This window comes from Hemiscyllium ocellatum, chromosome 4, assembly GCF_020745735.1.
Source record: "Hemiscyllium ocellatum isolate sHemOce1 chromosome 4, sHemOce1.pat.X.cur, whole genome shotgun sequence".
NCBI classification, from domain to species: Eukaryota; Metazoa; Chordata; class Chondrichthyes; order Orectolobiformes; family Hemiscylliidae; genus Hemiscyllium; species Hemiscyllium ocellatum.
Window position 1 is genome coordinate 105775994 of NC_083404.1, and position 24235 is coordinate 105800228.

The following is a 24235-nucleotide window of genomic DNA, read 5'->3' on the forward strand; positions in this document are numbered from 1 at the left end:
CTACACTGGCACCACCCCCCACCTTTTCCTCCGCTACATCGATGACTGTATCGGCGCTGCCTCGTGCTCCCACGAGGAGGTTGAACAGTTCATCAACTTTACTAACACCTTCCATCCCGACCTGAAATTCACCTGGACTGTCTCAGACTCCTCCCTCCCCTTCCTAGACCTTTCCATTTCTATCTCGGGCGACCGACTCAACACAGACATCTATTATAAACCGACTGACTCCCACAGCTACCTGGACTACACCTCCTCCCACCCTGCCCCCTGTAAAAACGCCATCCCATATTCCCAATTCCTTCGTCTCCGCCGCATCTGCTCCCAGGAGGACCAATTCCAACACCGCACAACCCAGATGGCCTCCTTCTTCAAGGACCGCAGATTCCCCCCAGACGTGATCGACGATGCCCTCCACCGCATCTCCTCCACTTCCCGCTCCTCCGCCCTTGAGCCCCGCTCCTCCAACCGCCACCAAGACAGAACCCCACTGGTTCTCACCTACCACCCCACCAACCTGCGCATACAACGTATTATCCGCCGCCATTTCCGCCACCTCCAAACGGACCCCACCACCAAGGATATATTTCCCTCCCCTCCCCTATCAGCGTTCCGCAAGGACCACTCCCTTCGTGACTCCCTTGTCAGATCCACACCCCCCACCAACCCAACCTCCACCCCCGGCACCTTCCCCTGCAACCGCAGGAAATGTAAAACTTGCGCCCACACCTCCACACTCACTTCCCTCCAAGGCCCCAAGGGATCCTTCCATATCCGCCACAAGTTCACCTGTACCTCCACACACATCATCTATTGCATCCGCTGCACCCGATGTGGCCTCCTCTATATTGGTGAGACAGGCCGCTTACTTGCGGAACGCTTCAGAGAACACCTCTGGGCCGCCCGAACCAACCAACCCAATCACCCCGTGGCTCAACACTTTAACTCCCCCTCCCACTCCACCGAGGACATGCAGGTCCTCGGACTCCTCCACCGGCAGAACACAACTACACGACGGCTGGAGGAGGAGCGCCTCATCTTCCGCCTGGGAACCCTCCAACCACAAGGTATGAATTCAGATTTCTCCAGCTTCCTCATTTCCCCTCCCCCCACCTTGTCTCAGTCGGTTCCCTCAACTCAGCACCGCCCTCCTAACCTGCAATCCTCTTCCTGACCTCTCCGCCCCCACCCCACTCCGGCCTATCACCCTCACCTTGACCTCCTTCCACCTATCCCACCTCCATCGCCCCTCCCCCTAGTCCCTCCTCCCTACCTTTTATCTCAGCCTGCTTGGCTCTCTCTCTCTTATTCCTGATGAAGGGCTTATGCTCGAAACGTTGAATTCTCTATTCCTGAGATGCTGCCTAACCTGCTGTGCTTTGACCAGCAACACATTTGCAGCCAAGTGATTACCTGCACTGACCAATATCTGCCACTAGGTGGACCTTGGTCAATCTAAAAGCACTTACACTGTACACGATTCATGATTTGGAGATGCCGGTGTTGGACTGGGGTGTACAAAGTTAAAAATCACACAACACCAGGTTATAGTCAAACAGGTTTAACTGGAAGCACACTACATTTCAGGGTGCCACTCCTTCATCGAGTGGTTGTCATTCAACCACCTGATGAAGGAGCGTCGCTCCGAAAACTAGTGTGCTTCCAATTAAACCTGTTGGACTATAACCTGGTGTTGTGTGATTTTTAATGTTATACACTGTATTGGTTAGGAATCTTTAAAAATAATTGTATATTGCACTGTATGGATTACTTCCTTTATATTGAGAGATTCATTTTATTTTGCAACTTACTTCCGCTAGAAATACATAGTGCTGCACATGTACTGTAGGGTTTTTCAACCTGTGCACTATTTTTTTCCAAGCAATAGGATCCTAACTCTGACTTTAGCACTGATTCCTGTGGGAAACTATTATTCACTTAAAGTCAATTTCAAGAACACAGTCACAACTTTAAATGATGGCTACCTATATTGAACAAGGTAGAATATTACAGGAATGTAGATTATGAGTGGGACTAAATTAGAAGGCATAATAAGGGGTATGAGGTGTGAGCGTTAGAGGGGGATTAGAATACATTGAGAATTGAAGGCTACAGGAAGCAAGCAAGATATAGGAACTCAGGAAGGGAGGACTACCATAACTGATTTGATGGTCTGAATGGCAAAGTTACTTGTCAGACCAAACTAACAAGAGTAGGGAGATGCAGCACATATATATGGTCCAAGCAATCCTAAGAAACTTACCAAAGATAGCATTCTGGATTCTGGGATCAATCCTGGTCGAATGTTATCTTTTTTTACTGAATTCTGAACATCTTCAGAAATGAGAAAAGACTCATTGTACCAAATATCAAACTCTGTATCAGAGAGGGGAAAAAAAAGGGCACTATTTAAAATTATACTGCCAAATTTCGTCTTCTCAAACATGAAGAGGAAAATAGAAAGCAATGAAGATCTGTAAAGTAAAAGAGACAAATAGAAATCCTATTGACAAGAAAAAGCAGAACTTTTTCATGGTAGTCATTCCTGGAGGTGAAGTCACAGTGAATTAAATGCTAAAACAAAAGTTAAAAATTGCAGGTGTTGTAACTCTGACATAAACAGAAAAAAAACTCAGCAGGTCTGACACCATCTGTGGAGAGAAAAACATACTTAATGTTTCATGTCAGATGTAATACTTCATTTAAATATAACTTTTTTCTCCTCTCTGATAATTTGCTGGAGATTGGTTCAATAAGTATCAATCTCACTTTGTGCTCAGTTTGACATTATTTATTTCTGAGCACAATCAGCAAGTTTGTTTTAAATCTAGGTGGATCACAATCATGGTGGCTCAGTGGTTAGCACTCCTGCCTTACAGCATCAGGAACCTGGGTTCGATTCCAGCCTTGGTGACTGACTGTGTGGAGGTTGTACGTTGTTCCCGTGTCTGCGTAGGTTTCCTCCAGGTACTCCCACAATCCAAACATATGCAGGTTAGGTTAATTGGCCATGTTGGATTGTCCATGGTGTTCAGGGATGTGTAGGTTGGTTGCATTGGTCAGGGATAAATGTAAAGTAATGGTGGATGGATTTGGGTGGGATGCTATTTGGAAGGTTGGTATGGACTTGTAGGGCTGAAGGGCCTATTTCCACACTGTAGGGATTCTGTCATTGGGAAATGGCTAGAAAAATATCCAGAGTAACTTCTCCCTTGTTTAATCCAGAATAGTGAGGTATATTTTATCATCTGGTTTATATTTTAAAAATATATTTATGAAATTGTGCCTCTCGAAGGCTGAGACATCCACTGCCCAGCCATCATTATTCTTGTCTCTTATTTTAGCTCTTGCTATTCCCTTCCTGGTTGTCCTCGGTATCTCTGGCCTAGTCCCGTCCATCACTACATGCCTCAACTTTACATTCCCGTTCACTCCTCATCACCTTTGGTCCCCTTGTTAGATAAAAATCTATCTCTGCCTAAAACTTATTCAATGAACCTGCCTCCACTGGTCTGTGGGGAAGAAAGTTGCAGAGACTCAACATACTCTGAAAAAAAATGTCCTCCTCATCTTCAACTTAAATGGTAGATCCTTTATTTTTATAACTATGTCCCATAGTTCTGATGAAACATGTTTCTGCATCCACCTTGTCAAGTCTCCTCAGAATCTTATATATTTCAATAAGATCACCCTTTATTTTCTTCTAAACTCCAATGGATTTAGGCCCAGCCTGAACCATATTTTCTCAAAAGGTAATGACCTCCTTTATCTCAAGTATCAATCAAGTGAACCTTCTCTGAACTGTTTCTAACCCAGCTATACATGGCCTCAACAACACTGTATGCAACCATAGCATATTTTTCCATTTTTGTATTCCCTGTTGTAATAAATTGCAACATGTCTTCTTAAAGATTTGCTACACCCAGTATACTAACATCTTGTGATACACGTATGAAGATATTCATATTACTCTCTACCACAGAGTTTTATCATCTCTCCCTATTCTGACAGTATTCTGCTTTTCTATTCTTTCTGCCAAAATGGACAAATCGCAAGTTGCCACATGATACTCTATCTACCAAACTTGTGCCCCGTCATTTAGCCTGTTTATATCCCTTTGTCAACTCCTTATGCCCTCTTCACAGCTTAACTATTTTTTATCTTCAGCAAATGTAGAACAATGCATTTGGTCCCTTCATCCAAGTCATTTATACACATTGCAAATAATTGAGGATGCACCCTTCCCTGTGGCATTCCACTTGTCACCTCACCCTCACCCTCTGCTTCTTATCAGCTAGCCAATCCTTCCTCTGTGCTGATATGTCACATTCAAAACCATTAGTTCTTATTTTGCATCTTAACTTTGGATTAGTCCTTGATAAATTCATTCTGGAAAACTAAGTACAGTACAACCACCAGTTCCCCTTTCTGTATATTGTTCATTACTTTCTCAAAGAAAACAATCTGCCTGACTGTTGGGCCAAGATGTGATTTGAGTCACTGGTTATTTCTTAATATCCTTGGGAACAACTAGGGATAAACAATAATTGCTTTACTAGTTTCAGATTTAATCCAAACTGCAGGCATCATAATGCCTCTGAGGAAGAATTATCAGCACAATTTGATTCAGGAGACAATTGTACCCTTTATATTAGGGAGTAATTTAAATTTGGTCAATAATCTAAAGTTGGATGATGTAACAATAAGTGAGGCAGATATGGGTATTTAGGATGTACTGAAAGAGGAGCTTCATCCTTTGATCTTATCCAACACATACAAAGCGCTTTCAATTTGTATGGATAAGACTGAACAGTGCAGGGAGCACGGACAAACTGCTGAACTACTGAAATATGGGAGCAGGAAGGAATGTGATAATTATAATGGAATAAATACTCTCTTTAGAACTGCAAGATTTAAGTATAGGTCCTGTGGAGAAGAAAGAACATTCAGTATGCACAGATTCCACCTAAATCCAGCTATACCCAATTTCCTGACATTGCTGTAGATTTCATTTTAAGCAAAGAGGAGAGAGAGTGAGAAAGTTCAGGTGGTTACCATTGACCATAAAATGGACTGGACTAGCAACGTAAATTCAGTGGCTACAAGAATGGGTCAGAGTTTAGAAATCACACAACGAGTAATTTACTTCCTGACTCCCTAAAGCCTGTCCACCATCTGCAAGGCACAAGTCAGGAGTGTCATGGAATACTCCTCACTTGCCTGGATAGGTATAACTCCAACAACACTCAAGAAGCTTGACACCATCCAGGACAAAGCCACCTGCTTGATGCACAAGCATTCACTCTCTCCACCGTTGGCTCAGTGGTTAGCATTGATGCCTCAGAGTGCCAGGGACGTGGCATCGATTCCAACTGTCTGTGTGGGAAACTGTCTGTGTGGAGTTTACACATTCTCCTGTGTCTGCATGGATATCTTCTGGGAGCTTTGGTTTTCTCCCACAGTCCAAAAGATATGCAGATTAGGTGGATTGGCCATGCTAAATTGCCTCATATTGTCCAGGGATTTGCAGGTTAGGAGGGTTAACCATAGGAAATGGGTGTGTCTGGGTGGGATGCTTTTCAAAGGGTCAGTATAGACTTGATGGGCCAAACAGCCTGCTTCTACACTGTAGGGATTCTATGATTCAACAATCTATAGCAGCAGTGTGTCTGCAACGGTATAGTCTATAAAATACTCTGCAAAATTCATCAAGACTCCTTTCATTTTCCAAACTCCTGACCACTACTATCTGAAAGACCAAAGGCAGCAGATACGTGGGAACATTACCTTCTTCAAGTACCCTTCGAAGCTACTCACCATCTAGGTTTAGAAATATATTGTCATTTCTTCAGTGTCTCTTGGCCAAATCCTGAATTTCCCTCCCTAATAGGGTTGTGGGTTTATCCATAACATATGGACTACAGTGGTTTCAGATGACAGCTTATCACTTCTCATCTAGGCAACTAGGGATGGACAATAAATGCTGCCCTCGTTCCATGAATGAATTTTTAAAAGCTGATAAGGGATGTGTTGATATCCAGCATTTTCTTGAGATGTTCTCACCCTCTTATTTGTAATAGTATCTTTCATGGAATCCAGCTTCTGTAGCAGATGACCTATGTTGGGAGTTATGTCACTTAGGAATTGTCTAACTGGAGGCACTTTTGCTTCAATTTCTGCATCCTTTGGGTCTTTCCCTGGCTGTTTTTCATGGTAGCAGTAGGCCTATCCACACAGGATCACACACAGAGGATTTTGCATTGCTGACTCTACCTGAGTCATCTTGCACCAACATTTCAGCTTCTGCAACAATGCTGCTTGCCTCCCATCATCCAATAGACTTCTGACTTCAAGCAACACTTCATTATACTATTTTCTGAGGTTGATAATGCCATAGGCCTTGCAGAGCTCCTGTAGGATCTTGTCTTCAAAGTTAGTCCCTGATCACTGTGCATCCAACACAGGACACTAAAACAGACAAGCCAATTGTGCACTAACACTCTGGCTATAGTTAAGGCCTTTTGGTCATGGGTGGGAATGGCCTGCATGAACTTGTATACATCCATGAGTACAGAAATGTGTTCAGTTCTGTTACTACTGGAGTCAAGGAATGTAACATGCATTGAAATGACCATTAGCAGGCTCATGGAAACCAGGGATCATGTGCTAACAGTGAAGTTGCTACACTGATTTGGCCAAAATATACATAGAATCCCTACATTACAGAAGCAGGCCATTCAGCCTATTGAGTCCAAACCATCCCTTCCCACTTACCCCTCGCTGTCCCTTACACTACCGTCTATGTTTGGGTAATTGAAGCCCAACTTTATAACTACTCTGTGATGCTGATATTTCTCTGTAATTTCCCTACAGGCTTGTTCCTCTACATCTTTTCAACTAGTTGGTGTTCTATAGACTAAACTGAACAATGTAATTACTCTTTTATTCCATCTCTCTAGCCAGATGTCCGTGAACCCTCTTAGACATCCTTATTCTCCAGCACTGTAATGTCCTTCTTAGTCAACATGCTGTCCATCCTCCTTTCTTTCTTTTTCTATCTTCCCTGAACAACCTTATACCCAGGAATATTTAACATCCAGTCTTGCCTTTCCTTGAGCCAGATCTCCGTCAGTACTACAATATCATATTCCACATTGAAATCTATATCTGTAACATCTCAATCTTATTTGATATACTCCAAGCATTTATACACATGTACATTTACCATGTTTGGACTTCCTTTCTTTCTCCCTTACTCCAACTTCACCTATTACCTTAATATTCTCTATGCTAGTGCCAGTTGTACCCCTAAGTATTTTTCAAGCCTTTGTATTATCCTCTACTATATTTTTTTGGTTCCTGCAACACCGCCAACTTAGATTGGCACCATCAAAATGTTTCACAAGGAACTCCATTCCAACTTTGTTTAGGTGTAACCCTTCTTGTATCTTCTTCCCAGCAAAATATTTTGGGACACCTTTAGTCTCTAACAATCTCAGTAACCAGGCTTGCTGTCAGGTGGACTCCAGATCAGTCACATGACCCACTTCATTTTACCTTATAAAAGAAACAATTCCAAATGATATGCTCATAATTTTAACAAAACCATAGTCTCAGGAAAAGTGCTTAAGTAATTAGGTCTGAGATGAGGAGAAACGCCTCCATTCACAGAGTTATGAATCTTCTTGTGAGGACTGTAGATGATCAATCAATGAGTATATTCAAGGCTGATATCGATAGATTCTTGGAATAGAAGTGAAGTGGGGATTATGAGGATCAGGTAGGAAAGAGCAGTTGTGATAGATAATAAATCATGATGTTACTGAATAGCAAAGAGAATATGGTCAACTCTAAGCTTATATTTCTAATGTCACCTGGAATTGCTTCTTTATAAATACTATAAGACATTACCAACAACCAGAAGCAGGACGTAGGGATGGATTGTATTGTGGCCAATGAAAAGATATACTTGTGTGAATTCAGATTAATTTGGGAATACAATACTAAGGATGACTATCTTTTATAATGCCTAACCATTGGGGTTCTTCCCCTTTTAATGTGATAAGGTGATAGAGGCTGGGGCAACTATATAATATACAAATATAATGGCAGCACTTCTGCAATTTATGATCAGTTCAGGGAGAATCTGGTCTTTTTGCCTGATGCAAGGTCAATAATTTGGACTTTAGCAGCTATAATCAACCCTAGCTACTGTGCATTCAAGCTACAAAGCTTTTGATTTTCTGTGCTTCAGAGATATGGAGAGTGGAAAGTTCCTGGTTATTTTTAACATGGTGATTGGAGGCTCAGCTGTATGACTAAAGAAGCAATTTAGCTATTTTGTGATTGCTTTTGCATGGTATATTTCAGCAGCTTTCTTGATGTTTCCCAATTCACATTTTAGCTTATCATCCTCTCAATGTCTGCAAAAAGAATTGCATTCTTGACTCCTTTTTTCTGTCTCTCTGAGTGTGTATCAACACTTTAAATATGTTATCTAATTTTCTAACTGACTACCATTCATAGTTGCTTTATACTTTGACCACTTTGTGGATTTTGAACGAAGGAATTGGTCCTTTGTGACCTCAGAGAAGTGCAGTAGAAATTTGTATGTTGGGTGCAACTACTGGGTTTAAGTTCTTAACTGTGAATTTGTGGCTATGAGGAGAAACTTGCTAGTGTTACTACTAGGGTTATATCATTGGCATGGGGAGTGGGGGAGGGCATAATTCCTTGTGTTAATTGAAGATTAATAGATATGTCATCAGAGTTTGCAAATGTTTACATGATACACCAATTAAATTAATGCTAGACAGTTTATTTACTGTTTAATTTTATATGGATTGCAATTTATGCGATTTGGATTTATAGGATGAACTCCTTCCCTTCATATCTCACTTTGAGTAACATGAATACATGCTGGGTCATTAAGAAACCTGCCAACATCTGTTAGGTCTCTACGTAGAATCACAAAACTCTCCATATGGAAGTTCAGCATCGGAATGTACTGTAAACTATGAGCATAAAGTGACCCTTTATTGGCATTAATGAGAGCATTCAGAGATACTCAATGTTTGGTCATACACAGATCGAAGAGTATACCTGTGATTTTCTAGTCTAACTGGTTTTGTAAGGCATTATATTTGTATTGTAACTTGTCATGTGTCTCAGAAATGTCTCAAACTATCCCAAACCCGAGTTATCTGACAATCTTTTGTATGCAAAACAAGAATTTTCAGACAGTGCAATGACGTATAACTAGAAAATCTGTTTATGATCAAGGGAGGAATGTTGGCCAGAACATCTTTCTAATCTTTTTTCAATAGTACTACAGTAACTTTCAAATCTATCTGAGCCAATGAAAATAGAAACAATCTCTCATCTGAAGTATAACCACTTGAACAGAACAATACTAGCATTAGCTGAGCATTCACTGGGTAACTTAAACATGGTTATATTTTTTTCTTGCAAATAATGATATTCCTGATCAATGTAACTGCTGCAGTTGAAATCTCAGCATATTTTTGAGCTGTGCAGTCTTCCCTTACCTGTTAACAGCCGCAGCCTACACTGGTCCACCAGCTTGTGGCAGTATTGGAGCTCCACCTTCAGGTCTCGCAAAGTATCAAAGTCGTGCCGGTATTGGTGTTTCAAATCCTTCAATTGCATGACCAAGTTGAACTCATCTTCATCGATCACTGGATCACCTTGTTCATTCAGGTAATCACCTGTTAGGTATGGAAAGGACCAATAATCAAATAAGTTTTGTCAATTTTTGGACCATGTCCTTAGTTGATTAATCTTGTAAATGCAATGACAGATTTTGAGAAAAATATATGAGAATGAGTTAAGTTGAACTTTGGTAATGAATCACATACAGTTTTACAGGTCGCAGGTAATGAAGTACATTGGCTGTTGTATCTGACAAAAGTTTAACTTCATCATTCTCAGCATCATCCAAGTCATCATTCTTCACACAAGTCTGCAAGTGTCTGGCATTAAGTATTTGATCGTGGAAATCATTACACACAGTCTAATTCTCTTTTACCAGTGGGGTTTATCAGATAGTGATTAGAAACAGGAACCCTAGCATCCCCATCCCTAACCTTAAGCATAGCAGTGTGGAGTTCAAATGTGGTGCAAGACTTGATGCTCTTATTTAACTAACTAACTCAATTTAGACTAGGATTGAAATTGTATCATCTTTGTTTACCCATTGAAGCATTGGACCTGTGGAGCTGATAACGTAGTTTTAACAAAAACCCTCTTCATCCTTCTAACAGTGAGATTATAAAGTTGTACACTGGACAATTTGTAATTTGACCTAACATTATTAGAAATATCAATCCCATCAGTTTTATCTGTATTTGTTTCCAGGCTAGAGTCAGTTTATTTAAGATAGCATGAGCTAAAGATTTTAGCTACATTGATATACCAGCCAAGGAAACAAGGACAATGAGCATGTTACGACATGGGGTAAACCCTCCTGCTTAATTTAAAACAGCAACACAGAAAAGATTTATCCCGTGCAGTAATCTGTGAAAATTCGAGAGGCCAAGAGCTATTTAAAGTAAAAGTTAACAGCTTTATTTCTTAAAGTATAAGAGAATAATTAACTAACAACTATTCACAACTCCTTCCTCTAAACTATCTTTTACTTTTCCTTCTATAATACTAATCTGATAAAACACCTGATTAAGATTTACTGAAAAATTCAAATTTCAAAACCAGCCAACTGTCAAAACTTCTCTTTGTAGATTTGCTCCCCAGGCCGGTGTTGGTGTTTCTCTCTGTGCAAACTCCTTCCCTAGACAGGCACCTCTCAGACAGTTCTGACTAGCAGTCTACATCTGTTGGTCTTGTGGCAGTTCTCTTCCCAACTGTTCGATTTCCCCCAGTTTTTAAGATTGTCAATATACTCAATTCAAACTCGATTGGAAGTTGGTATTTTTTGGGGTATAATTTAAATTGTTTGGCCTAATTCAAATCTGTTTTTGTCTCCAGGAACTAGCTATCCTAGTAGCTAGATGACATGTTACATTGTATCTTGTTCAGAGCATTTGGTGCTGTCAGGTAATTCTACTAGCTTTTAACTCTCTTAAAGGTACAGTACACCCACATCTCCATAACAAGTGTCTGTGAGTTACTCCACTGCAGTCCTATCACAGACCAGACAGATCTGTACCTGATATTCACACATATTTATTTGATTAGTGCTTAGATCACTTGACAAGTTATCTAGAGAATGTCACTGGAAATTCCACCAGGCAGTTTGATTAGTTAAATTCAGTTTTAAGAGAAAGGGACAATGAAGCAATCAGATTGTCACAGAAATGCAACCAGTTTTCTGATGTTCTTTAGCGAAGTAGAGTGTCATTCTTATCCAGAATGGCCTGGATGAGTCCAGTCCAACACCAATATAATTGGCATGACTACCCTTTGAAGTCACTCAGGAGTTTCTACCTGCTCAGAGCAGTTAGGGATGGACAGTCAATGTCAGCTTCTCTCATGATATCCACTACCACAAAATAAAATTTTTAAAAAGTCAACTTAGAGTTGAAGGAGCAGCATGATAATGAAGAGCAGAAATTGTAGAATAATTGTAGTGCTAAATTGGCAAGGTGGCCCGGTGGTTAGCATTGCTGCTTCACAGTGCTAGTGAACCAGGTTCAAATCCAGCTCTGGGTATCTGACTGTTTGCATATTCTCCTTGTGTTGGTGTGGATTTTCACCACTTGTGCCAATTTCCTCCCACTGTCCAAAGATGTACAGGTGAGGGGGCTGGGTCTGGGTGGAATGATTTTTGGAAGGTTGGTGCAGACCTGATGGGCCAAATGGTCACTTTCTGTACTGTCACTTTCTGTACTGTAGGGATTCTATGATGCTGTTTATGTCAAAGAAACTGCTCACTGTCCTGTGGCATTACCTTGATGCTGACGCTCCTGTTTCTTGACATTGAGTGCCTGGTTACTGATGTCAATTTCCTCCTTAATGTTGTTGATCCTTTCAGTCAGCTCCTTCACACTCTTCCTTTTCATACTAAGAATACTTTTATTCTCCATTAAGATACGATTAATTTCACGTCCTTTTTCATTTTTGAACACCTCAAACATTGATGCTTTTAGTGGAGGAGTGCTAAATCACAAAAAGAGGGAACATAAATCAAGAATAAAACTAGAAAGAATTAATCCTAACCGGACAAAACTGCTTTTGATAAATCTTATTTTTAGTTTTTGTTTAATTTCTTTAGATAAAATCAACTCCACAAAGTCGTGCCACTTGCTATGATCCAGAGCCACAGACTATTTATCAGTCTGAAGAAACTACAGTTCAGTGTATTTGTTGTCACCCATTTCTACCGAGATCACTGGGTCATAATAAAATGTTTTAAGCCCTTGTGTCATTCAAGCAAATTTTTCTAATCGTTCATAGGATTTAGGCATCACTGGGTAGGCTAGCATTAATTGCCACATGGATCAATGCCTGGACCTCAGGTATATATATTAATGATTTAGATGAGAAAACTAAAAATAATAGCTCCAGGTTTGCAGACAATACAGAGCCAGTGGGGAGGGTGAACAGTGAAAAAGATGTAGTGAAGAAGAAGAATTGGAAGAAGATGTAGAGATGCTTCAATGTGATTTGGACAAGTTGAGTGAGTGGGTATGACAGAAGAAGGGATAACCTTTGTAAATTTATTCATGGGATGTGGGTGTCACTACCTAGGCCAGCATTCATTGTCAATCCCTAATTGCTCAGAGGGCAGTAAAGAGTTAATCACATTGCTGTGGGTTGAAGTTACCAAATAGGCCAGACCAGCTAAGATTTCCTTCCCTAAAGGACATTTAGTGAACCAGCTGGATTTTCTCTGACTATCGACAATAGTTTCATGATCATTCTTAATTCCAGATTTCCATGGACTCCTAATTCCAGATTTTTATTGACCTCAAATTCTACCATCTGCCATGGTGGGATTCAAACTCAGATCCCCAGAACTTTACCTTGATTTCTGGATTAACAATTTGGCAATAATACCACTAGGCCATCACCTACTCTTTAATGTGATATTATTCACTTTGGTAGCAAAAGGAGGAAGTCAGATTATTACCTGTGGTGATGGATTGGGAAAGGAAAAGGTGTGATGAAGACCTGAGTGTTCTTTTACACCAGTTGTTGAAGGTAAGCATACAGGTACAGGAGGTGCTGAAGAAGGCAAGTGGCATGTTGACTTTTATAGCAAGAGGATCTGAGTACAGGAACAGGAATGTCTTGTTGCAATTGTGCAAGGCCTTGGTGATCCATGTGCAGTTTTGGTCTCCTTATTTGAGGAAGAATGTCCTGGCTTTAGGGGGAGTGCAACAAAGGTTTACCAGGCTGATTCTTAGAATGCAGCACTGACAGATGCGGAGAGACTGGATTGGTTAGGATTATATTAACTGGAATTTAGAAGAATGAGGGGGAATCCCATAGATACCGTTAAAAGTTTTACACAAGGAAAATGCAGGAAGAATGTTCCCAATGACCAGAACTAGGGATAATGGTCTAAGAAAACAGGGTAAGTCATTTAGGTCTGAGATAAGTAAAGATCTCTTCACCCAGAGAGTGGTGAACCTGTGAAGTTCTCTGCCACATAAAGCAGTTGAGACAACTGTTGTGTGGCACTATCACCATGCTAAATGGCACAGACTTCAAACAGATCTAACAACTCAAGACTGTATCCATGAGGTGTTGTGCGCTGTCAAGCGTCAGCAGAATTATATTCCAGCACAATCGATAACTTTATAGCCTGGCTCAACCATTATCATCAAGCCAGGGAATCAACTCTGGAGCAGGAGAGCATGCCAGGAGCACACCAGGCATACGTTAAAATGAGTTGTCAAACTGGTGGAGCTACCAAACAGGATTACGTCCATGCCAAATAGCCTAAGCAGCAAATGATAGACAGAGATAAGCAATCCCTCAGCCAATGGATCAGATCAAAGTTCTGCAGTCCTGCCACATTATAGACTCATAGTGGCATACAGCATGAAAACAGACCCTTTGGTCCAGCTAGTCCACACTGACCATGTTCCCAAACCAAATTAGTTCTACTTGACTGCATTTGGGATACATCCCTCCAAATCTTTTATATTCATGTATTTATCCAAATGTCTTTTGAATGTTGTAACTGTACCTGCATGCATCACTTCCTCTGGCAGTTCATTCCAATGTCTGTGTAAAAAAGTTGCCCCTCATGTCCTTTTTAAATCTTTCTTCTCTCACCTTAAACATATGTCCCCTACTTTTGAATTCCCCCACCCTAGGGAAAAGATCCTTGCTATTCACCTTATGTAGGCCCTTCATGATTTAAAAAATCTCTATAAGGTCACCCCTCAACCTTCTGCACTCCAGTGAAAAATGTCCTAGCCTATCCAGTCTAGCTTTATAACTCAAACCTTCCATGCCCAGTGACATCCTGAACCCTCTTCAGTTTAATAATATCCTTCCTATAGCAGGGCAACCAGAACTGTACAGTACTCCAGAAGAGGCCTCAGCAACATCTTGTACAACCTCAATATGATATCCCAACTCCTGTACTCAAAGGTCTGAGCAATGAAAGCAAGCATGCTAAGCACCTTCTTAACCACACAGTCTCCATGTGATGCAAATTTCAAAGAATTATGTTCCTGTATCCTTAGCTCCCTCTGTTCTGCAAAACCACCACTAATTGTATAAGACCAGCTCTTGTTTGTTGTAGCAAAATGCAATACATTGCATTTACCCTGATTAAACTCCATCTGCCATTCCTCAGCCCATTGATTCAATTGATTAAGGGCTCTTTGTAATCTTGGATAACCTTCTTCACTGTCCACCACACCACCAATTTTGGTGTCATCTGCAAGCTTACTAACCATGTCTTCCAAATTTTCAGCCAAATCATTTATATAAATGCCAAATGAAAGTGGACCCAGTACCTGTGAAACATGGCTGGCCACAGTCCTCCAGTCATAGAGAAATTAAGAACTCAAAACAAGAGTCAGTCATTTAGCCCCTTGAACCTAGTCTGCCAGTTAATAAATTCCTGACTAGTCTGAAGTCTGAAAAATAATGCTCCAGCACCACCTTCTGTTTCTTACCATCATACCAATTTTGTATCCAATTGGCAGGCTCTCCCTGATTCCCATGTAATCTAACTTTATTAATTAATCTACCATGCAGAATCTTGTCAAAGACTTTACGAAAGTCCATGTAAACAACACCTGCCATTTTGCCCTCATCAATCCTTTTGGTTACTTGGTCAAAAAAACTGAAGCAAGTCTGTGAGACATAATTTCCCTCGTAAACTTCCATGCTGGCTATTCTTAATCAGTTGTGAATGATGGTGGACATTTAAACAACTCACTGGAGGAGGAGGCTCCACAAATATCCCTATCCTCAAAGAGCCCATCAATGCAACAGAGAAGGTTGTAGGATTTGCAGCAATCTCCAGCCTGATGTGCCGAGTGGATGATTTATTTTGGCCTCTTCCAGTGGCCCGCAGCATTACAGATTCCTATCTTCACCAATTTTGATTCAGTCTGCATGATACCAAGAAACAGTTGGAGACACTGAAAACTGGAAAGGCTATTGGCTCTCACAACACTTGGCAATTGTACTGAAGACTTCTGCTCCAGAACTTGCTGCTCCCCTAGCCAAGCTATTCTAGTTGCAACACTGGCACCTATCTCAAATGTAGAAAATTATGTCCTGTACACAAAAATCAGGACAATCCAATCCAGTCAATTATTGCCCTATCAGTCTATACTCACTCATCAGTAAAGTGACAGAAGATGTCAGCAATAGTGTTGTCAAGCAGCACCTGCTCAGCAATCACCTTCTCAGTGATACCTAGTTTGGGTTTCGCCTGGGCCACTCAGCTCCTGACCTCCTTATAGACTGGGTTCAAACGTGGACAAAAGGACTAAATTCCAGAGAGTGACAGCTCTTGACATCAAGGCTATATTCAACTGAATGTGACATCAAGGAGCTCTAGCAAAACTGGAATTCATGGGTACCAAGGACCCAACTCTCTGTTGGTTGGAGTCATACCTCGCAGATAGGAAGATGGTCATAGTTGTTGGAGGTCAGTCATCTCAGTTCCAGAACGCTGCAGGAATTCCTCAGGGTAAATGTCATTGACCCAACCATCTTCAGCTGCTTCATCAATGATCTTGCCACCATCATTAGGCCAGATGTTCACCGATGATTGCACGATGTTCAGTGCCAATCTTGACTCCTCAGATACTGAAGCACTCCATGTTGAAGTGCAACAAGATCTGGACAAAATTCAAGGTTTCAGCTAAAAAGTAGTAAGTAACATTCACTCCACACAAATGCCAGGTTATGGCCATCATCAAGAAGAGACAATCTAAACATCACCCCTTGACATTAAATGGTGTTACCATCACTGAATTTCCCCACTATCAGCATCCTGGGGTTACCATCGACCAGAAACCCAAGTGGAATCATTGCATAAACACAGTGGCTACAAGAGCAGACCAAAGGCTAGGAATACTATGACAAGTAATTCACCTCCTGTCTCCCCAAAGCCTGCCCATTATTAACAAAGCACAAGTCAGGAGTATGTGATGGAATATTCCTCACATGCCTGGATGGGTGTAGCACCAACAACACTTATGAAGCTGGACACCATCCAAGACAAAGCAGCCTGATTGATTGGCACCACATCCACAAACATTCACTTGCTCCTCCCTTCACACTATGAACAGTGTTAATCCCCTTATCTGAGGAACAATATGTTGGCATTGGAGGCAGCTCACAGAAGATTCACTAGGTTAAACCCTGTCATAGGGTGATTTTCTTAAGAAGAGAGTACGAGTAGCTTTGGTCTGTACACATTGGAGTTTGGAAGAATGAAAGTGACTTTATTGAAACATGCAAGATTCTAAAAGGACCTTGACAGGGTAAATGCAAGGGGGTTGTTTGCCCTTGTGAGAGAGGCTAGGATCATAAGGCATAATCTCAGAGTAAGGGATTGCCAAAGTAAGGCAGAGATGAGGAGGAATTCCTTCACTCAGGAGTAAGAAGGCTGAATAGACAGATTTGCATTCAGGAAGGGAATGAAGGGTTATGGGGAAAAGGCAGGAAAGTGAGCGTAAGGACTATCATATCAACCATGATTGAATGGTGGAGTAAACCTAATGTGCCAGATAGCCTATTTCTTCTCCTATGTCTTATGGCTTTATGGTGCCCTGACATAATACATAGAAACATGGAAAATAGAAGCAGGAGTAAGCAGTTCGACCTTTTCAGCCTGTCCTGCTACTCAATATGATAATTGGTGATCATACTATTCAGTACCATGTTTCTGTTTTCGCTCCATATCACTTGATCCCTTTAGATCTAGGAGCTATATCTGACTCCTTCTTGAAATCATTCTTTTTAAATTCATTTGTGGGATGTGGGCATTGCTGGCTGGGCCAGCATTTGTTGCCTCTCCCTAGTTGCCCTTGAGAATGTGATGGTGGAGTGCCTTCTTGAACTGCTGTAATACATCTGCTATGGGTTGACCCATAATGTCATTAGGGAGGTAATTCCAGGATTTTGACCCATTGACATCAATGGAATGGTGATATATTTCCAATTTACAATGGTGAGTGAGTTGGAGACAAACTTGAAGGTAATAATGTTCCCATGTATCTGCTGGTTCTTGACCTTATAGATGAAAGTGGTTATGGGTTTGGAAGGTGCTCTTTGAGGATCTTTGATGAATTTCTGCAGTACACCTTGTAGGTAGCGCACATAGCTGCTACGTGCATGATAAATGGCAAAATTGATGAACAACTATGCAGCTAAGCAGAATTAAACTAAATCCTCTTAATTTCAGACACACAAATAACACAACAGAAAAGGCAATAAAACTCTGCAGAAATTATGTGGGTTTTTTGTTTAAAAAAGAAAATGGGAAAACACATTGCAGGGTCAAAGATTCTGAACTCTAAGGACAGAAAAAGGGAAAAATTCTCACAGTCTAGTTGACTTCCTGTCATTGAGTTCACAATATTGACAGTGGTAGAATACTTAGATCAAACTAATTTAGATGCATTGTTTAAATACAAGTCTCTTCATGGAAGTTAACTGTTCAGTTCTCAGAGAAAGTTAAAATACTGATTTCTGGAAATTCTTCAAGTTCTCAGAGGTGTAGGGGGTGATGGATTCTCAGGGGAACGTAGCACGAACAGCCAGGTTTCTGGTATTGAGATCGGCTCTAATGCAACGAGGGGTATGTCGGCTTCCAAGAGATCAATTGTGTTAGGGGATTCTGTAGTCAGAGGTACAGACAGACGTTTCTGTGGCCAGCAGAGAAAAAGCAGAATGGTGTGTTGTTTCCCAAGATCAAGGATGTCTCAGAGAGGGTGCAGAATGTTCTCATGGGGGAGGGGGGAACAACAGGAGGTCATTGTCCACATTAGAACCAACGACATTAGAAGGGAAAAGATTGAGATTCTGAAGGGGGATTACAGAGAGTTATGCAGAAATTTAAAAAGGAAGTCCTCAAGGGTAATAATATCTGGATTAGTCCCAGTCCTACGAGCTAGTGAGGGCAGGAATAGGAGGATAGAGCAGATGAATGCATGGCTGAGGAGCTGGGGTGTGGGAGAAGGATTCACATTTTTGGATCATTGGAATCGCTTTTGGAGTAGAAGTGACCTACTTCTAGGATTGCACCTAAATTGGAAGGCGACTGATATACTGGCAGGGAAATTTGCTAGAACTGCTGGGAGGATTTAAACTAGTAAGGTTGGGGGTGGGGGGGAGGAGGGTGGTGGGACCCAAGGAGATAGTGAGGAAATAGATCGTCTGAGACGGGTACAGCTGAGAACAGAAATGAGTCAAACAGTCAGGACAGGCAGAGACAAGGTAGGACTAATAAATTAAACTGCATTTATTTCAATGCAAGGGGCCTAACAGGGAAGGCAGATGAACTCAGGACATGATTAGGAACATGGGACTGGGATATCATAGCAATTACGGAAACATGGCTCAGGGATGAGCAGGACTGGCAGCTTAATGTTCCAGGACACAAATGATACAGAAAGGATAGAAAGGGAGGCAAGAGAGGAGGGGGAGTGGCATTTTTGATAAGGGATAGCATTCAGCTGTGCTGAGGGAGGATATTTCCGGAAATACATCCAGGGAAGTTATTTGGGTGGAACTGAGAAATAAGAAAGGGATGATCACATTATTGGGATTATATTATAGACCCCCCCAATAGTCAGAGGGAAATTGAGAAACAAACTTGTAAGGAGATCTCAGCTATCTGTAAGAATAATAGGGTAGTTTTGGTAAGGGATTTTAACTTTCCAAACACCGACTGGGACTGCCATCGTGTTAAAGGTTTAGATGGAGAGAAATTTGTTAAGTGTGTACAAGACAATTTTTTGATTCAGTATGTGGATGTACCTACTAGAGAAGGTGCAAAACTTGACCTACTCTTGGGAAATAAGGCAGGGTAGGTGACTGAGGTGTCAGTGGGGGAGCACTTTGGGGCCACCGACCATAATTCTATTCATTTTAAAATAGTGATGGAAAAGGAAAGACCAGATCTAAAAGTTGAAGTTCTAAATTGGAGAAAGGCCAATTTTGAAGGTATTAGACAAGAACTTTCGAAAGCTGATTCGAGGCAAATGTTTGCAGGTAAAGGGAAGGCTGGAAAATGGGAAGCCTTCAGAAATGAGATAACAAGAATCCAGAGAAAGTCAGGATGAAAGGGAAGGCTGGTAGGTATAGGGAATGCTGGATGACTAAAGAAATTGAGGGTTTGGTTAAGAAAAAGGCAGCATATGTCAGGTATAGACAGGATAGATCGAGTGAATCCTAGAAGAGTATAAAGGAAGTAGGAGTATACTTAAGAGGGAAATCAGGAGGGCAAAACGGGCACGAGATAGCTTTGGCAAATAGAGTTTAGGAGAATCCAAAAGGTTTTTACAAATATATTAAGGACAAATGGGTAACTGGAGAGAGAATAGGTGGCCTTTGTGTGTAGCCACAGAAAATGGGAGAGATACTAAGTGAATATTTTGCATCAGTATTTACTGTGGAAAAGGATATGGAAGATACAGACTGTAGGGAAATAGATGGTGACATCTTGGCAAAATGTCCAGATTACAGAGGAGGAAGTGCTGGATGTCTTGAAATGGTTAAAGGTGGATAAATTTCCAGGACCTGATCAGGTGTACCCAAGAACTCTGTGGGAAGCTAGAGAAGTGATTGCTGGGCCTTTTGCTGAGATATTTGAATCATCAATAGTCACAGGTGAGGTGCCAGAAGACTGGAGGTTGGCAAACGTGGTGCCACTGTTTAAGAAGCTGTAAAGACAAGCCAGGGAACTGTAGACCGGTGAGCCTGATCTCGGTGGTAGACAAGTTGTTGGAGAGAATCCTGAGGGACAGAATATACATGTATTTGGAAAGTCAAGGACTGATTTGAGATAGTCAACATGGCTTTGTGCATGGGAAATCATGTCTCACAAACTTGATTGAGTTTTTTGAAGAAGTAACAAAGAAAATTGATGAGGGAAGAGCAGTAGATGTGATCTATATGGACTTCAGTAAAAGGTTCAACAAGGTTCCCCATGGGAGACTGATTAACAAGGTTAGATTTCATGGAATACAGGGAGAACTAGCCATTTGGATACAGAACTGGCTCAAAGGTAGAAGACAGAGGGTGGTGGTGGAGGGTTGTTTTTCAGACTGGAGGTCTGTGACCAGTGGAGTGTCGCAAGGATCGGTGCTGGGCCCTCTATGTTTTGTCATTTACATAAATGACTTGGATGCGAGTATAAGAGACACAGTTAGTAAGTTTGCAGATGACACCAAAATTGGAGGTGTAGTGGACAGTGAAGAGGGTGACCTCAGATTACAACAGGATCTGGACCAGATGGGCCAATGGGCTGAGAAGTGGCAGATGGAGTTTAATTCAGATAAATGCGAGGTGCTGCATTTTGGGAAAGCAAATCTTAGGAGGACTCATACACTTAATGGTAAGGTCCTAGGGAGTGTTGCTGAACAAAGAGACCTTAGAGTGCAGGTTCATAGCTCCTTGAAAGTGGAGTCGCAGGTAGATAGGATAGTGAAGAAGGCGTTTGGTATGCTTTCCTTTATTGGTCAGAGTATTGAGTACAGGAATTGGGAGGTCATGTAGCTGCTGTACAGGACATTGGTGAGGCCACTGTTGGAATATTGCGTGCAATTCTGGTCTCCTTCCTATCGGAAAGATGTTGTGAAACTTGAAATGGTTCAGAAAAGATTTACAAGGATGTTGCCAGGGTTGGAGGATTGAGCTACAGGGAGAGGCTGAACAGGCTGGGGCTGTTTTCCCTGGAGCATCAGAGGCTGAGGGGTGACCTTATAGAGGTTTACAAAATTATGAGGGGTATGGACAGGATAAATAGGCAAAGTCTTTTCCCTGGGGTCGGAGAGTCCAGAACTAGAGGGCATAGGTTTAGGGTGAGAGGGGAAAGATATAAAAGAGACCTAAGGGGCAACTTTTTCATGCAGAGGGTGGTACGTGTATGGAATGAGCTGCCAGAGGATGTGGTGGAGGCTGGTACAATTGCAATATTTAAGAGGCATTTGGATGGGTATATGAATAGGAAGGGTTTGGAGAGATATGGGCCGGGTGCTGGCAGGTGGGACTAGATTGGGTTGGGATATCTGGTCAGCATGGACGGGTTGAACTGAAGTCTCTATGACTCTATGACTTTCAGGTACTTCACTGTGAGAGAGGTCAGTGCAACTTATCCTGCTGTAAGGTACTTTGATTTCAAAAGGGAATTTTCTTTTTCCTGCTAGCTTATAGAGTCATAGAGATGTACAGCACGCAAACAGACCCTTCGGTTCAACTCGTCCATGCTGAGCAGGTATCCAAACGCTTGGAGGATTTTTACTTCAATTGTCACTCTCAGTTGTGTGCTGAAGATTTTGTGAGGCAATCTTCAGTATGTGGCCCCATCTCTTCCAAAACAATTTTGTCAAGCAACTAAATCCATAAAACTAATCTCTGATCTTCCTTAAAAGCTTGAATGTCAGTTTACACAAAGACATTTGTTTTTTTTTGTAAACAGTATGTGACCTATAACACATTTCAAAACTTTTGACTGTTCAGTTCCTAGAAATACAACATAGAACATAGATAAAACATAGAAAGGTATAGCACAGAACAGGCCCTTAGGCTCACGGTGTTGTGCTGAGGTTTAATCCTGATGTAAAATATAGTAACTTAACCTATGTACCCCTCAACTCACTGCTATTCATGTGCATGTCCAGCAGTCGCTTAAATGTCCCCAATGACTCTGCTTCCACCACCACAACTGGCAAAGCATTCCCTGCATTCACAATTCTCTGCGTAAAGAACCTACCTTTGACATCTCCTTTCTACCTTCCTCCTTATATCTTCAAACTATGAGTTCTCGTACCAGTCAATCCTGCCCTGGGGAAAAGTCTTTGGCTATTGACTCTATCTATTCCTATCATTATTTTGTACACCTCGATCAGTTCTCCTCTCTTCCTCCTTCTCTCCAGAGAGAAAAGTCCAAGCTTATTCAACCTTTCTTCATAAGGCAAGCCCTCCAGTCCAGGCAGCATCCTGGTAAACCTTCTTTGCACCCTCTCCAAAGTCTCTGTACCGTTCCTATAGTAGGGCAACCAGAACAGGATACAATATTCCAATCATACGGTAAACTTTCTGCAGCACAGAATCCATCTCTTCCAGCTTCCTTCACATAGTTAATTACTTTTTAAGGACCAAGTTTTCCCAGATATATATATTTATATCATTTTTGGGATTTACATTTTAAAATAGAGGCAAAGGGATTTTGCTTAGTTTTGTTCAGGTTTTTTTAAATGTCAGAACATCATTCTGGAACAGTGACTCAAATACTCACTGCTAATAAAGTGTGTGACTGCAATCAAGTACTGACAGAATCTGTGCAGTGTTATTGTACAAGATATTTATACTTGGGTGTTTATTACTGGTAGAGTAATCAGTACAAAAGGATGAGCTTTGTTTTGATTCTAGTTCACAAGAAACAAGTGTTAGTTCAAAAGTAAAAAGATTTTCTCTTTGCAAGGATGCTTTAACCATTTTAGTTCAGGGAGTCCCCAGCAGAAATGATTCAATATTCTGAAGATTCCAAGCCAGGAGAATTTGGGATAGAAATCTTCAAGTTAGAATTGAGAAAGTTTAGGCCAACAAAGTTGTAGAAAGGTTCATGTCATCTGATGTGAAAAGGAATTGTGAAATTGCCTCTTTTGTGCAAGGAAGAGGAACTGGAAAGTTTCCAATTAAGTAAAGATTTAAAAACTGAGGCAGTGATATTTCTCTGGGATTGAATTTCTGGTTTTGGTTTTGGGAATCAGGTTGAAACTTTGTTTTGATACATGTGTTGACATTTTTCTAACTAATGTATATAGTTACCTGTTTTTTTAAAAATTCATTCACACATGTGGGCGTCGCTAGCTAGGCCAGCATTTATTGGCCATCCCTAATTGCCCAGAGGGCAGTTAAGATCAACCATACTGCTGTGGTTGACTCTGGAGTCTGGAGTCACATGTAGCCAGACTAAGTAAGAATAGCAGTTTCCTTCCCTAAAGGACATTAGAGAATTAGATGTTTTTTTCCTGACAGTCAACATCGGTACACGGTCATCATTGACTCTTAATGCATTTGTATCAAATCTTCAATGTGAATACAGCTTTTCAGCACTGAGTTAGTGCTTGTTACACTAAATGAAGTCCATACTGACACCAAAATATGACCTTACTGGATTATGCACTTACCACAGGACTACAACAGTACTTCATAGATTATTTCCAGTGTGACTCCCATTTTAATTCATCACAACTTTTCAAGAATGGAAACACAGAGAGATAGAAAGAAAGAACAGAAACACAGAGAGAGGGAGAGAACAAAAACACAGAGAGATAGAGAGAGAACAGATACATGGAGAGATAGTTAGAGGGATAATAGGGATGAGCAACTAATGCTGCGCCTGCTAGCAATACCCACATCCTATTTATGAAGTTTTGAAAAAGAATCTCTTGAAAATTAATGAAAAACTAGAAGTCAGCAGTAAGAAACGCAATAAAAGAGCAGGGAACATTTAAGATATTAAAGTTCACATATTATAGTTCAATAATACATTTTTAATCTCAAAACCTGTGTTTTAAAATACTTTGTAAGGATATTATTATTT

The 24235-nt window shown here is 41.1% G+C and overlaps 1 protein-coding gene across 1 annotated transcript in view; it reads right to left on the reverse strand.

The window, feature by feature from the left end:
- The window catches only part of kif9 (kinesin family member 9), a 111906-nt gene that overhangs the window by 10371 nt on the left and 77300 nt on the right, over positions 1-24235 (reverse strand). The window contains exons 16-18 of the mRNA XM_060824046.1: positions 11927-12135; positions 9549-9728; positions 2264-2376 (exon numbers count right to left, since the gene is read on the reverse strand). Coding sequence (XP_060680029.1) covers positions 2264-2376; positions 9549-9728; positions 11927-12135 — 502 coding nt within the window. The remainder of the gene's footprint in view (positions 1-2263; positions 2377-9548; positions 9729-11926; positions 12136-24235) is intronic.